The sequence below is a fragment of the Peromyscus maniculatus genome, chromosome 2 (assembly GCF_049852395.1).
Source record: "Peromyscus maniculatus bairdii isolate BWxNUB_F1_BW_parent chromosome 2, HU_Pman_BW_mat_3.1, whole genome shotgun sequence".
In the NCBI taxonomy this organism is placed as follows: Eukaryota; Metazoa; Chordata; class Mammalia; order Rodentia; family Cricetidae; genus Peromyscus; species Peromyscus maniculatus.
Window position 1 is genome coordinate 164,499,233 of NC_134853.1, and position 16,082 is coordinate 164,515,314.

Below are 16,082 nucleotides of genomic sequence, written 5' to 3' on the forward strand. Positions count from 1 at the left end.
AGCTCACAATAAATCTGAGGATGACCTCAAACTCTTGATCCTCTTCCCTCCATGTCCCGACTTCTAGGATTACAGATGTGTGTTTCTGTGCCTGGTTTTTACTAGCTTTCATTCTTTTATTAGCTTCTCAAGGCCGAATGGGTAGTTTTACCTATTTTTATTTTCTCACAGAACATTAAAAACTGTAGCTTTCCCACAGGAACTGCTTTTGCAAGATGCCCCATTTTTGACATGTCTTTATTATTACTGTTTTTATTGTTGTTGTTCAATTCAAAATATTTTCCAATTTCCCTTGTAATTTCTCCTTTGACCCAAAGGTTATTTAGAAGTATATTGTTTGATTCTCAAATACTTGAGGGTTGCCTCGGCATCTTATTGCTGTTGACCTGTTCAATTCTATTATAAGCAGGATATGTATGTTGTATGATTTCAATTTTTAAATACTTATTGATCTTAATTCTATGGCCCATGAGATTGCCTCTCTTACAGAATGTTCCACACATACTTGAAAATAACATATAATCAGGAATTACTGGGCAAGGCATTCTCTGTGCATATGCCAACAAAAACAAGCTCATTGACAGTGTGGCTGAAATCTTTGATATCTTTGTTATTTTGTCAATTGTGATTCCATGTGTATTCATCTATTTCTCTTTTTCGTCTCCCTATAACCGGCACATTTAGGACAAGTCTCCATACTATGCTTGTACTTATTTTGTATGTTTAAACTAAATGAATGCCCATTTTCACTATATGGAAAGTAGAACAGGTGAGCTCTCGTCTGGATGGGGTGTAAAGTCTCCGAACGCCTGAAGGCAGCAATCCAGTGTCTCTTCCCAGGAAGATGCCCTCACAGGCTACACAGAGGGAAACACAGGTTTAAGTGGTGAGGTGATTTTGTCAACATGCTCAAGAAAGTCAGCATCAGGTGTGAATCTTTACTTTAAAATTCCTTAGGAAAAACCCCAGGCCAGGATTTGGCTTCCTGATTTAGAGACAGGAACTTGGTGATTTTTGTTTTGTTCTTTCTTCCCTATGTGTACTCTCTCTGTACGAGGCACACATACTGTACCCTGAGATGATATAGCCTTCGTTGCTTGTTCCTCCCACAAACTTTAAGCCCAGAACTTACGAAATGAGAAAGGATTTGGTAAGGGTCTGCAGAGCCCGTGAGGGGAATAAGCTACCACCCAGGCACCTACCCCAGCAGCACACACACCTGAAGAAGCGGCTTTTCTCCGTGTCCATAGAATGGCACTCCCGTTTGCTGCTGCTGACCTCGGCAGTCTTTACTACATTGGTCCAGTGAATGGGAGCCTTACAGAAAAACACACCCATTCCTTTGGGTCGGGCCTGCAGCCGCCAAGAAGTGAGGTGTAGAGGCACAGCGAACGAGTCCCCTGGCATGATGGCGGGAAGCACCACTGGCTCTGTCACAGAAATAAGGGTTTTAGCACTTGCAGGAGACGGTCCCCACCTCAAGACTCATTATCTCAGGACAGAGGCAAGACACACTAGGTCTACCGACTGCACAGGGACAGACAGTCACAGTAACAGTAGACAATACTTAGTTCTACACCATCTGAACGTACTGTCAGGAGCTGAGGGACTGTCCAGTCGTAGTTCCATTGGTATCTCCAGTCTGTTCTTTACAATGAGGGCCGACCGGACAGTGATTACTTTCCGAGCACTGCCTTCCATGGTGACGGCAAACACCACCCGCACAGGTGGGAGCGAAGAGAACTGTAAAAGAGAAAAAGAAAATAACTGTGCATCTGGAAAAACACACAGTATGTGAGTTCCCGACTATGAGAAGTCTGGAGCGCTGTTGTCCCCAAAGCTTCTCAGTGAGTTACTATCCACCCCAAAGCAATTTTCAACTCTAAAGTAAACAAGCAGGCCATAAATATTGCTAACCATGAATATTGCCATAAAAGAGCCAGGACTGCTGGGCATGGTGGCACACGCCTTTAATCCCACAACTCAGGAGGCAGAGGCAGGCAGATCTCTGTGAGTTCACTGCCAGCCTGGAATCTACATAGTGAGTTCCAGAATAGCCAGAGCTCTGTCTTGAGATCTTGTCTCAAAATAACCACTTCCCATTCATTTAAAAAAACAAACAAACAAACAAAAACCAGAGAGATACCTCAGTAATTTCAATTCTCAGCACCCACATGGCAGCTCACAACCATCTATAACTCCAGCTCTAGGGGTCTGCCCTCTTCTGGCCTCCTCAGGGACAAGATATTTACACAGCACACTTACATACATGCAAGCAAACACACACATAAAATACTTATAAAGAAAATCAACAAATCTTTTCTTTAAAGAGCCAACTCTAAAAATGTCTATAAAATAATCAACTCAGATAGGACACCACAAAGTAGGTCCCAAAGAAACGATCAGGGCTGGAGGTGTGGCTCAGCAGTAGGGTGTTGAGTAGCATGCAGGAGACCCTGGCTTCAATCCTTAGTTCTACAGAGGAAGGAAGGGGAGGTTATGTTTAGGACTCCAGATATATTATAAAGAACTTCAACTAAGATGGTGGTAATAACCTATTCAACTTTCCAAATTTCCTATGAATTGGTAAAAACAAAAATACACCAAAAGCCCTCATAAAGAAACTGTAAACAAGACTTGTTTTCAACTTCCCTGAGGAAATAAAGAACAGTCATCTGAAGCAGCTCAAATTAGAGATATTGAGGGAGGACCTTGCAAGGCATTAACTGGTTTTCCTCATGTGGCATCTTCCTTCCAAATTAAGACACAGAAAGCATTCCCTGAATACTAACAAGGGGCTGGGTCCTGCCCAGACACACACAGGAAAACAGAAAGATGCCTGCAGAGGCTTCAACCTGTCTGTGGAAAGCACATTATGCAGGAAAGCCTTTTCTGTTTGGGGGCCATTCCTTAGGAGTACATGACTTCTTTTTCTCTCAGTGTGACTCAATTTACCCTCATGCTGACCAAAAACTAATACGTGCACTCAAGAACTTCAAAAATAAACTTCTTTCTTCATCATAACCATCCAGATTCTGCTCCATAATCATAATTTGGTTTCAATTGTTTTGCTTTTCATGTAGCCCAGGTTAACTTTTAATATGCACTTGAGGATGGTCTTGAGCTCCTGACCCCCTGACTTGACCTCCCAAGTGCTGAGATTTTTACAGGCATGTACAACCTTTATAAACAGAACACCAGATTTAGACACTCTATATAACAGAGGGAAATGGTTCATCATTGCTGTTGGATTACAAATGCTGTGTTAAGTTCCTGTATGTTCGCTTACATCTGACAGTCTTTGTGCAACTACCATACAGAAATATTTATTTAAGAATGAATTCCACGGGGCCAGGCGGTGGTGGCACACACCTTTAATCCCAGCACTCGGTAGGCAGAGTCAGGGGGATCTCTGTGAGTCCAAGACCAGCCTGGTCTACAGAACAAGCTCCAGGACAGCTAGGGCTGTTACACAGAGAAACCCTGTCTTGAACCTCCCCCCCCCAAAAAAGAATTCCACGTGAGATACACAGCCAAGTGCTTCATTCTGCCAACTTTATTGCTATTAAAGCAAACTGTGAAAATCACTCTAGTAAGCAATAAAATAAAGCACTTTGCTTCCAAACTAGAGTGCTAGAAAGTCCAAGTCAGAAATCAAACCATCTTTTCTGGAGTATTATTGGATTTTGTTTTGTTTTTACTGTTATTTTTATTTATGTGGATGTGTGTATATCAGTATGAGTGATGCCATGCATGTGCAGGTGTCCCTGGAGGCCAGAAGAGGGAGTTGGATCCCTTGAGGCTGGAGCTACAGGCAGCTGTGAGCTACCTGATATGCTGGGAATTGAACTTAGATTCTCTGAGCCACCTCTCTAGCCCCTTCTCTGCAATGGTTTTAAGGAGCATATTCTAGTCACCATCAAATCTCAAGCTTCCACTGGCCCAGCCCCCAAGGACCGCACCCCAGAGCTTCCAGACCCACCTGAAACCTCAGTGCCTGGGATCCTGGGGCACAAGAAATTGAAAAGCCTGGACCATGTCATTCATGTCACTTTGCAATGACATTTCAGCACCAGTAAGGAGGTAATCTAACTTCTTGTATTTTCCTTGCATGGCCTTTGGACCAAGCATAGGAAATACACAACTGAACCAGGAAAAAAGGCTAATTCAGGTGAGAGGGAAAAGGAAGCCTTGAAGGCACCATATTTCTCAGCTCTGTGCACTAATTTAGGGGAACCACTAGTAGGAAAGGGTAGGATAAATGCCAGTCACACCCAGGCCACAGAGTCCTCTGACCATCAAGAAACACACAGCTATGGACAATGTCAGTGTGGTGCACACACTCAGTAAGCACAATGATAGCAACAGAAAGATCATACTCACATAAACCTGGGGGTGGATGATATTTGTTCTGCTGCTTGGGCTGCCAATCTAAGAGAGAGTCACAGAGTCAGAGCGTCAGCACAGACCCACAATAGCAGGTACAATTAAATTCAGTGACATCTAACTGCCTTGAGAGGTGTTTGAAACTACTTTCAGGTACAATATGTCTAAAGACAACACACTATGTCATGAGCAGTAGGGGAAAAACAAAATTCAGTCTATAATCATGTAACGGGAGTGAGGTTCTCCAGGACCCATCAATGCAAAATAGAAAGGTATGCATGGGGAGAGTTGGTCCTTTCACTGCCTGGCATGAATTTAGGCAGAAAAATAATCTGGGGAGAAATGGGGGGAATTGTTTTCTCCCACTAAAGATGGGTGGGGTGAGAGAGAGAGAGAGAGAGAGAGAGAGAGAGAGAGAGAGAGAGAGAGAGAGAGAGAGAGAGAACCCTGAAAGTAAACACCTATGGGACAGTGTTCTCCAAAAGTATCTCTCATGAGGAAAGCTCCAGTGTCTCTGCAGTTTCTGTTTCATCACTGGTGTTCATAAATAGATTACCTGACCAAGAGAATGTGAATATTGCACAAGAGTATACTTAAGAAACCTGCATCACCTGGACACTGGCCTTTGCCTACACTAGAAGCCAGGGAAGCTGCCTGCATCCTTCTCCAATGCCTGTATCCTCCCCGATAGCCTGCATCCTTCCCCACTGCCCTGCAGACCCAGGACCACAAGCCAGGGCAAAACTAGGGAGAAGGTATGTGAGCTCATGTGTGATCAGATAAAAAGTAGCAATGGTCCCCTCTGTACCTCTGTGCTACACAGGATTTGGGGACACAGAGCTAAAAGGACCACAGAAAAGCATTATAATATGAAAATGTATATAAATTATAAAGCTTTATAATACATCAAAAACAGTCAAGATAATTGGCCCTCTATTTACACAGGTCTCACATCCTCAGACTCATCCAAGCCCAGATCATGTGCTGTGTGGTCAGGCTTACAATGGTAACCCTGTACTGAGCATGCACAAACTCTTTCCTTATCTCTATCCCCAAAACAATACAGCATTAGCAACCATTTCCACACCAATCCTGCTGCTAGGTACCCTAGAAAGTCTAGAGATAATTTCTAGTTCACAACCTGTGTGCAAACACTATGACATTTAACACAAGGGACTTGAGCACCTAAGATTTGGGTATGGGAGGACAGGTGAGGTTTTGAAACCTATCCCCCAGAGACACTGAGGGATCACTGTATGCATGTTTTCCTGACTATAAGCAACTATAAGCAGCCAAGAAAGATCTCTGCCTATATGAGACAACATGTTGCTGCCCAATTCCCACCTTTTTTTCTACTGATGTCAACCATTGCATGGCTTATCTGCATGTTGATTACCAACCCCCTATGCCTGAGCCAATAACCAGATGTCTTCTTCCTAGAAATATGGGAGTAAAACACTTCCCTGGAGCAAGGTTATTGCAAGCTTCACTGTGTGACAGTGTGGCCTGGCAGGGTGTGGCATGACACCTCGCAGCAGCCACTCACCGTAGAGGAAGAGGAATTTTTGTCTGGTGCTGCATACCGGAAGAAGGTCCCAACCTTGTCCACAGACACTGGGCTCACTTGCTCCCAGCCATTCACTCGAACTTGCAGCTGATGGATGCGCAGGTCATGGGTATGTCTGTCAATCAGAACAGAAAGGGTCCAGTCTCAAAAGGAAGGAAATCGGGAACAGAGACTCCCATCTAATTTATTGTATAATTATGTAGCGAGAGAAGTCAAGAAGACTGGCTTTTATGCTGCTGGTGAGATGTGAGGGGCTTGAACCAAGGGGCATCTGCCCTCCTCTCATACAAACCATGAAATCCTGTATGCTTACCAGGTCTCTCCCAGCAGTCCTTACCTAACCTTCATGAGATAATGAAGTCAGTGGATATCAGTTGAGTGGGGTGGTCAAAGTATACTAGCCATTGAATCACGTAACTATGCCCTTGGGGATACATAAGCTTTCTCTTTTGGGTTCTTTTGTTGAAAATTGTACTCCTCTCAGGAACACATGCAGTTGTTTGGCTCGGGCCCTACACAACCACAGGCAGGCCTGGGAGTCAGAGCCCTTGGAATTACAGAGCGCAAGTGCTCAGCTGAAATTGGAGCAGAAGGCAGTGGGCAGAACAGAAGGAATGGGAGGAAATTGCACGTTTAATTCTATTTTAGATTTTTCCTAATGCAAGCCAGAAGGCTGAAATGGGGAACTGAACTTGAGGCTGACAGGAAAGGAGGAGGGCGGCACAGGGTACAGTGTGCCAAGGGGAAAATGCCAAAAAAGGCATTTATTTTGATGAGTTCAAGCAGAACAGTGGGTTACAGAACATGGAAACCAAGACGGAAATGACACCAAGGTCAAGCCTCCTCTAATGCAAGAGGCAGGGCTTATTCAAAGTCACCATCGACAAGAGCCTCATGAAGAACAGGACACCCTGGAAATCTGTTCAGCATAGAGATTCCACCCCCACCTCCATAAGACCCCCAGAGACCCAGACCCATGTATTCAAAACCCTCGCCAGGGAGGACTAGCCAGTGCAAACCAGCAAAAGAGTGCTTTGTTGTAAGAGAGGTTTGCACAAAAACACAGGGCTCCGGCCTGAAACCAGTCTCTTCCACTTCAGCTTACCCTGAAACCAGTCTCTTCCACTTCAGCTTACCCTGAAATCAGTCCGAGGCACAAACACTAAATCTTCACCCATTTACACCCACGACAGCCTTCCCATTTGAAAACACAGTGAGATGCCTTGTTGGACATTCTATTATCTTTCAGGAAACTGACTTAAAGCCTTCTTCCACATCTGTGCCAAGTACTCTAGCTGGCTGCTTCAGGAGTGACCAGGCCGGCGCAGTGCCCCTTAAAGAGTTAATCTTACACTGCTTTGAATTGCTGCCTTACCATTACTGGCTCTGCAGCCTGAGCCTATCTGCTTACAGAAAGGTTGTGGCATAGTGTATTTTAAGATTGAAATACCAGGCTTTGAGACCCTTTCTAGAAGAGCACATCACCCCTGCATGTGGAAACCTGGCCAGGATGCAATGGATCTGAGTGTTAGCATGTATCTCGCCTTTAGCCAGACTCTCAAATAACTTAGTTATCTCCTTACACATTGAGTAAATGGGAATAGAAAGAAATGCTTTTCCAGATTGCATGACAGTCTATATTTTAAGAGGAAACAGTGACTTTCAAAGTATCTTTTCACAATAAAATATTCAAGTCATGAATAAATGAAAGACAAAACACTAGGGACAAACATTTACATCCATGTCATATCTTTCACAGAGGAATAAACAACCATATATTATTACCTGTGCCTTAATTTTCCTCTGGCTTCAAATTCAAAGGGAATCTCTTCACCTGTGAGGACTTCTCGCCACTCACTGACGTTGTGGGCATCATCCAGAAATGCTCCATTCCCTTCTGGAACCACCCCGGGACTCCCACTGTGAGACAGTGCAGCCCTGGAACCAGATCAGATGACAAGTTGTCCCTCCTGCTGTGCTCTCCCTGCTGTCTCCACAGCAGTTCCAAGCCACCAAGGAGAAGCAGTCCTCCTGGAACTGACTGACTACACCGGCATAATATAATCCGGTTGTTCTTTGTGACCCATAAAGGACCGTAAAGGCCAGTAACTTTAGCTACTTTCAGGTTTGGTCACAACCTCTTTGGATATGTAGAAACAGATTAAAGCAATGGTGAGTATAGTAGCACATACTTACCACCTCAACTGAGGAATGAGGATGAGTCAGTCTTTACTATATGGCAAGTTTTAGGCCAGCCTGGGCTATATAGTGAGGCCTTGTTTCAATGTTTTTTTAATTTAGAGAAAGTTCATTTGTGTGTGTGTGTGTGTGTGTGTGTGGTGAGCATGTGTGTGTTATATCATGCACATCTGTGTATGTGAAGGTCAGATGTTAACATCAGGTGTCCTCCTCAGTGACTCTCTACCTCATTATCTGAACCAGGGTCTCTCTGTGGACCTGGAGCTCATCAACTGGCTAACCTGGCCATTCATCAAGCTCCAGGGATCCCCCTGTCTTCACTTCTTGGAATGCTGGGTGTGGTGGTGCATGTATCCTAGCACTGAGGAAGGAAAAACAGGATCCTTGGAGCTGAGTGGCCAGCCAGCCTGGCCTAATCAATAAGCCCCAAGTCAATGAGAGACCCTTTGTCAAAGGAGGTAGACAGCATTCCTAAGGATGGAATCCACGGTTGCTCTCTGGACTCTGCATACACACTCACATACATGCATGCACGCACACACAGCCACATTCATTCACACTCACACATACATATGCATCCAAAAGAAAGAAACCCCTGAAAGCTGTCAGTATCCAATCACCTGCTCCAGCTGTGAGTCAGGAACATGTGAACCAAGGCTGGACTTTCTAAGGGAGCATGCTGGTGACCAGCAAGAACTTAACTGACGTGAGCTGGTACCAAGGTGCCCTCACGGCTAGCGGAAACAGGAGAATGTAGTTTCAAATCAGCTGACAGTTACTCAGTTCTGCACTTCATGAGCTGAAAATGTCCCCCCGTGTATTTAGAATAGTGAGCCAACATCTAAGCAGGCAAAGTTGTCAGACAAGCTTTGCATTTAGCTTAGGCAAGTTCTCATGCCCTCCCAACTCCACCCAATGCTATCTGGGCCAAAGTGTGTTTTAGAGACAAAAACAAGCATTCAGGAGTAGGAGGTGGAGGGCATTTCCAAAGCAGGCTCAGAGAAAAAATGTAAAATACTTAGTTTTGTGACCATATATAGCTTCCTTAAAGAGTGTGGCGCCTAAGGAGACCTGGAATGACTTTTCTCTCACCCTCTGACTGTGAACATAACACATTCCAGGTCAAGATGAGCACAGCTCCGCTACTGCACACTCAGGGCCCACTTCTCTGTGGTCCTTTGCAGAATCAGAACTTCCACCATCAATCTCAGGGCATGAGTTACTGATTCAGTTACAAACCCAGAGGCCTTGAGCAGGGACCAACCTTGCACTGCCAGGCTGCTGCATGGAAGCTGCTGGGGATTTACGGCTCCAGAGACAGAACCAAAGCACCTTACCTGGTGGGCGTGGTAGTCAGGGTGGCAAACCACAGTGTGCATCCCGTGTGGTTCCGAAGAGCAAAGGGGACAAATGGCTGCCTGCGCTTCGGGGTTTTCACCTCTGCTGTGACAAACAAACAGAAGACTATTAAGATCTACTCTGTCTTCATGACAGAGACCCTCCTATACCTGGAGACAGCATCCACAGCTGTCTCTGGAGAAAAGGAACTGCAGGCTTCCTGACATGACAAACAGATGCGGCACGGATTTGCTGGCCTCTGTGTGATGGCTCTCTCACATACACACACAGTCCCCACAACTCCCACAAGTCTTACTGCTGAGAAGAGGGCATCAGGACCTGACCTGGGTAAAATTTAAATAAGAAAAGAAAAAGACTGACATTGGTGACCCCTCCCAAGTAATGCATTCTCAACACTAACCCTGGCCAAAGCCTGTTCTCTCTTCTAGTACTATCTTCTTTTTCTCTCTCTCACTAGGGAATCAAGGTCACGCTATCTGAAAGCTTTTAAAATGAAATTTTAGCTCTCTCTTCTTTTTGTGTGCACGCATGTGCAGGCATATATGCAGAAGCTAGAGTTGATGTCTTCTCTATCTTTCTTCACTTTCTTATGTACTCACTTACTTACTCTTATTTTGAGACAGGGCGTCACGTGAATCTGGAGTTCACTGACGGACTGACTGCCTCTGTCCCCTCCTACACCAACACTGACTGGGCTTATGGACACGTGCTACTGTGCACAGCTTTTCCACACGGGTTCTGGGGATCAAACTCAGGTCCTCATACTTGCACAGAAGAGCCAGATCTCCAACATAGTTCACTTTTTAACACAGGCAACCCAGCTAGCTACCATAAGGAAGGTACCAAGGAGGCTACAAAGACAACATTCCATTCAGCTGTTTCACAAAACCACCTCTGACTGGGAACCTGCAGAGAAACGACAACTAGACAACTACTAGAAAATGATGTAACCAAATTCTAGGGAAAGGTGAACTAACTATCAATACTGAGAACTGTCAGAAGGCACTCCAGTGTCCTCAGGACCCTTCTGCAGTCCACTCTGACCAAGTGCCTGTCACCTCCAATAACCATATAAAGTAAGTGCGAGATGGCAGCAGGAACCACCCAGCAGTGACAATCCAGGGTAGGAAGGCAGCTGGCTGAGGAGCTCACAGAACATGGACACTGATGACCACAGCAGGCCCCAGGGTCCAGCCATCACTTTCATTTATCCTGAAAGCACAAAGACAGTCTGAGAACAACCACAACGTCAATGGGGGGCGAGGCAGGGGGGACAGCAAATGCCAGCAGTGGAGAACACCAGTGAGGCTGAAATCATTTCACAGGGCCATGTGCTTCCCACAGACAAGACCAAGATAAACCATGCCTGTCTAGCCACAACCATCATCAGCCTACTAAGGATCCATCACTTTTCTGGGGCTTGCATTGTGACAGCTTTCCAAAGGGGAGGAGCATGATGACTGTCAAATGGACAACTTCAGGTTAACACAAGTTCTCTCTGGACAGGTGCAACTCAGCAGGACCTACACCAGCCATCTGCTGAGGACAGGAACAGTCTAGAGCAGTGGTTCTCATCCTGTGGACTAAGACCCCTCCCTCTTTGGCAAACCTCTATCTCAAAATTATTTACATTCTGATTCATAACAGTAGCAAAACTACAGTTATGAAGTAGCAATAAAATAATTTAGGGGTCACCTCAACATGAGGAACTGTATTAAAAGGCATTAGAAAGGTCGAGGACCACTGGTCTAGAGGGTGCTCCAGTCCTATATTGTGTGGGGATACTGCTAAAGATGATGGTTGGCTACTACTATGCCCACTCCCTTCCCAGTGGCCTCATTTGGGTCCCTAGGTGCTCCCCAAGTAAAAAATAAAGCCATGAGGCTACAGTAAGAGCTTTATAAAGGATAGACAGTGCTCATGTACTCGGGGAGGAGCCTCCCTCCATGCAAGCAAGGAGCATGCAAGCACCTTCCTTACAGTAGACAAGGGCCAAGAGGAAAAGGACCAGACATGCCTTCCCATCCCACTGTGACCCAGATTGAAAGTTTCCACTTGCAAATCATGCATTGAAAGAACAGGTGGCAGATTGACTTTAACCACTTACTTTGAAATACAGCCTCAATCAAGTACTAGAAATCCATAGAAAGCAACCTATGTGTTTACTGCTGTGGGATTAGATAACATGGAAGGCATAGTGCACAGGATCCCAAGTTTCATGTGCTGGTCAGACTTAATAACAGAGGCTAAAACACCACAGAGAACACACAAATCCCAGCAATGCATCAGCATCCAACTCCTCTGTGTCCTTGCCTTTGGCACAATACCAAGAGAAAACTTCCAAATCCATCAAAGAGAACATTATTTCCTGATGACCTCAAAAATCTGCCTCCAGTGAGCAAATCCAATTTCTTCAGGGGCTGAAAAAGCCTCAAGCTCCTCACATCCAAGTTCAGCATCAAACGAGGCCAGCTGAGGAAATTCCTACCCCTCTGCACATTTTTCCCAGAATAACTGACCATTCTAAGAAGTGGGATTTTTATGCTACCTAGCAGTTTGCACTATCAGAAAGGGCCTGGCTTGTGAATCATAATAAAAATAATAAAGCCCCAAGTCTGAGGCTAGACAGTGAAGTGAAATAAAGGCAAATTCCTGAACTGCCCACAAGAGTCTGTCACGTTGGCAGCAGGGAAATAATGCTCGGCTTTGCCTCAATGAGGAAATCATCCTGGAAAGCTCAGCTGTGTGAATTCAGAAGAAATGAAGATGGGGGCCCTCTCTCAAAGACCTCTCTCAGTGGAGCCTTCTAAAAACAGGATATACAGTAACCCTTCTGTATTAATAACCTTGTTCAGTGTTCCCAGGAAAAGAGGCTCAAGTGTCTTTTGGTTTATCTTTCCTTTTCTTTTGACAGGGTCTTGCTATGTAGCCATGGCTAGCCTAGAACTTATGATCCTCCTGCCTCAGGCTCCCAAGTGCTGGGATTACAGATGTGGACCACCAAACCCAGCTCAAATGCCTTTAAAAATAAGATATATCAAGACCCATGATCTGAAATTAGTCACAAACATGAATCAGTCAGATTAACAGTGCTCATTAACACAAAGGAATAAATGCAGCTTGGTGATCCAAAATGTGGTATTTCTTTCTGCTCTCACTCACCAGTCAGTTCTTCAGGAACATTTTCTTTCCTATCTCCTAAGTACATAAATTCCTATGTAAAGAAACGAAGGTTTGTATCCAAGCAATTTTGTTGGGAAATACTTTCTTGGCTCTATGACTAATGATTACGGCTCCTATTTTACAGAGCGCCCGCTCCCCTTGAGAATACACACTGACTGGGGACTCTGTAGGCCAAACCATGAGGCACTGACTGCCGAGGGATGGAGTTTTCCACCTCCTTCCTTTCCCCTATAAGAGCCCTTCATGCCTTTGGCTTTTCTGGACTGTGTAGAATGCAGTTGATCCCACTTTCACAGGAGGACGAGGGAGATGGTAAGAAAGCAGGTGTCACATCTGCGGCCACAGCCATAAAGAGGTGCTGCTCTGCTCATCCGCTGGAGACATTCTTTCAGGTTACTGAAGCAAAGTACTTACAACTGAATATACAATCCAGCTCCAATTAACAACACATATGGGAGAGGAAAAAACAACAACAATGTACAAATGGACGTATACGGCAGTTCTTGAAACAGGAAAAGGACGCAAGCCCTCTGGCTGTACTGTACCTCGAGCATAGATCTGGTGCTCTAGGTTAGTCAGACTGGCTGTACTCCTAGTTCTAAGGTAGACAAGAGGGAGGCCTGGTAGACAGGAGAGACAAAGTTAGAGGGTAAGAACAGGTGCGGTGAACAAGACTCACCTCCAACATGCATGAGCAGAGAACATTGCAAACGGCATGCATCGTGCAATTGTGAGAGCGCCCTTCCTGACTGCTGGGAGCCAAGAATGTGCTTGGCAAAGCCAGCACTTCTCTGCAAGGCTTTGATGGTGCGGCTACGTCAAGGCAGAGCACTGCCCTTGTTCTGATTAAGCAACAATGAATTCGTTGAACATCCACTTGAAGAGAACAACAAGCCTTCAGGGGAGTTTTAATTTAAACCATGTTATGTATTGGCCCAGAAAAGTCTAATCAGTATGGATTTTAAGGGAGATATGCCATTCCAGTTGGAAAAAACGCAGGAGTGACAAAGTGTTGGTCACTGGGTACCTCAAATAATCAAGGCAAGAGTCAGTCTGGCCTCCAGATTTCAAAGTCCTTCCTCAGGGTTTATCTCACAGTGCTAAATTCCAACTGAACGTACATCATGAAAACAACTTGTACTTCTCATAAACTGATCAACGGAGTCATGCTGCTGAGCTTTACCTAAAGAATAAGCCCTTACTGAAAGGCTCACAACTATGGCAACACAAAGTGAATGTGCTCTGTTCCCTGCTAAAGATAGTGAAACAGCAGTAAGCCCACAGTTCCTTAGGTAGAAGTTCACATTAAGGGCTGCTCTGGGAGCCTGGTTTATGGCTGGCCTCAGTAAACAACCTAACTTTGGGGAGAAATGTGGCTAAACTTCTCAAATAAGATCTGAAAAGTGGTAGTCAGTTCAACACGGTTGGAAACTACTAACTTGAAAGCCAATGCTATACATGCTGCAGGAGGCCTCTTAGATGGCTACCAGGAATAACCAATAAAAAGACATTTGCTATTTGGGTATAGCAGTTTTGTGTGGTTAAAATAGTGTATCACATCAGCATCACTAACCATAAAATCTTGATAAATAAAAAACAAGCTTTAATATAGATAGGGTGATTTATTAATAACAGAGAGAGGAGAAATGTAAGAAAGACAGAATGGGGCCTTCCAGCAGCACATCAGGCCTTCCTGGAGTTGGCACTGATTGGATCTGAGGTTGCTCAGTACAGAGCTCTCTTCAGAACCACGCTCTCTTGGACACACAAGGATTACTTAGAATCTTCTGGACAGGCAAGGTCACTTTTTGGCCACATAGATTAGGAGGGTTAGGAGAGCTTGGGCTCAGAAGCAACAGCCTGAGAAGAGAGGCTTTTGTCTTTCCTTCTAGAAGCACGAGGCAGTCGGCTCACACACCCCAGGAGAGGCAAAGCAGCACAAATGCTTCCTATGCTAAGAAAGCCCATCTTCCCGGGACTGTTTGCAGACCAGATGGAATATTTACGTATTCATGAGCTATGTGAAGTCCCGCCAAGACTCTCCAAAGAAACCACACTGAAAGAGTTGGGGCTGAGCTGAATTTGGATGACAATGGCTTGTGGAACAACCAGGACTGTGGTGTCTGTCACCATCTCCCCAGCTCTGAGGCAAACAGAGCTCCATGCTGAGGCATTCATCAGGACCAAAAACATCATCAACAAAGAACACACTGACTCTTTCCTCAAGAGGCCTGTATTCAATCTCTTTATGCTCTATGAACAATACAGGCCCTTCTTTTAAAAACGTTTTTTCCACTTGGGATCCTGCCGTCCCTCTTTCCAAGAATGCATACAATCCCTCTAGCACTAGCTTTAAATGTTTTTATAACCCAGTTATTAAAAATCCTGTCGATCGAAAAACCAATTGTGTTTGGCCAACTGAAAATAAAGCAACCAACAGCGTGTCCTGACATGCTCTCGGTGCACGGGTTCTTCTTCGGTGTCACTGGAAATCCAGAGTAAAGGTTTGCAGATCCTCTCTCCCCCACATCGGTAGAATTAGAGCCTGCATTAACAGTTCAGTAGTTTGTGCCAGAAAACTGTCTTTTCCAGAGACTAAAAGGAACAGCAGAGGCCCGTCGAACTTCCTATGGAGTTCTCCACAGAGACTGACCATTCCAATTGAATCTCTCAGTGAAGGACTGCTCTGTAGATTAACACTGCTACAGACAGACATGTGCATATAAAAAACCTTACTTTGTCCAAAGCATGGTGGATCCACTGAGGAGCCCATCCAGTCTTCTGACTTGGCTGACTCTGTTTCCTTGTCTTCTTTACAGTAATCCGCCAACCATGATTCCTTGGTACTTACATACTGATCTAGAAAGAATGTCATGAAGACATTATGAGGGGAGATAGAAAAGGTAAAAGGTTCATATCAAATAATTTCAACTCAGCAAAACAAGCTTTTACTAAGCACCTCCCTATATGCTGGGCCTATGCTAGAAAAGGCTGGACCCTGGAGACAGCAATTCCACCTGGAAGAGATTAAAGCAATCAGAAGAACTGCTTCCATGAAGCCACCTGTTCATGAGGTGAACGGCGATAAAGCAAAGACAGAAATACAACACTAGGGGGCAGAGACGGGCAGATTTACTCTGCTTTGGCAAAAGTGGGTGGTGGGTGTATGCCAAAGTCCAGGGAAGTCTTTAGAGAATCAGACCCTGCTTCAGTACTTGAAAAAGTGAATAGAGACTCAATGAGACTGAGGATGGCGTCACATTCTAGGAAAAGGGACTAGCAAGACTCTAAGACATTAAAGGACATGGGACACTGAGGGAACATTGAGTGCAATGCTGTATCTTCAGTGCACATACTGCAGGAGGGGCACAGCAGAGAAATCTAGATC

The 16,082-nt window shown here is 44.9% G+C and overlaps 1 protein-coding gene across 5 annotated transcripts in view; it reads right to left on the reverse strand.

Annotated features, from left to right (window-relative positions):
• Vps13d (vacuolar protein sorting 13 homolog D) overlaps positions 1 to 16,082 on the reverse strand; it is a 233,810-nt gene that overhangs the window by 123,154 nt on the left and 94,574 nt on the right. For 3 of the 5 annotated variants that reach the window (XM_076565634.1, XM_042272536.2, XM_076565635.1), the window contains 8 exons: positions 15,431 to 15,553; positions 13,240 to 13,314; positions 9,490 to 9,592; positions 7,739 to 7,891; positions 5,933 to 6,068; positions 4,384 to 4,431; positions 1,593 to 1,743; positions 1,220 to 1,430 (listed from right to left, as the gene is read on the reverse strand). In XM_076565634.1, coding sequence (XP_076421749.1) covers positions 1,220 to 1,430; positions 1,593 to 1,743; positions 4,384 to 4,431; positions 5,933 to 6,068; positions 7,739 to 7,891; positions 9,490 to 9,592; positions 13,240 to 13,314; positions 15,431 to 15,553 — 1,000 coding nt within the window. Of the gene's footprint in view, positions 1 to 1,219; positions 1,431 to 1,592; positions 1,744 to 4,383; positions 4,432 to 5,932; positions 6,069 to 7,738; positions 7,892 to 9,489; positions 9,596 to 13,239; positions 13,315 to 15,430; positions 15,554 to 16,082 lie in introns of all 5 variants that reach the window. The other 2 variants (XM_042272539.2, XM_042272538.2) reach the window with 2 other exon arrangements.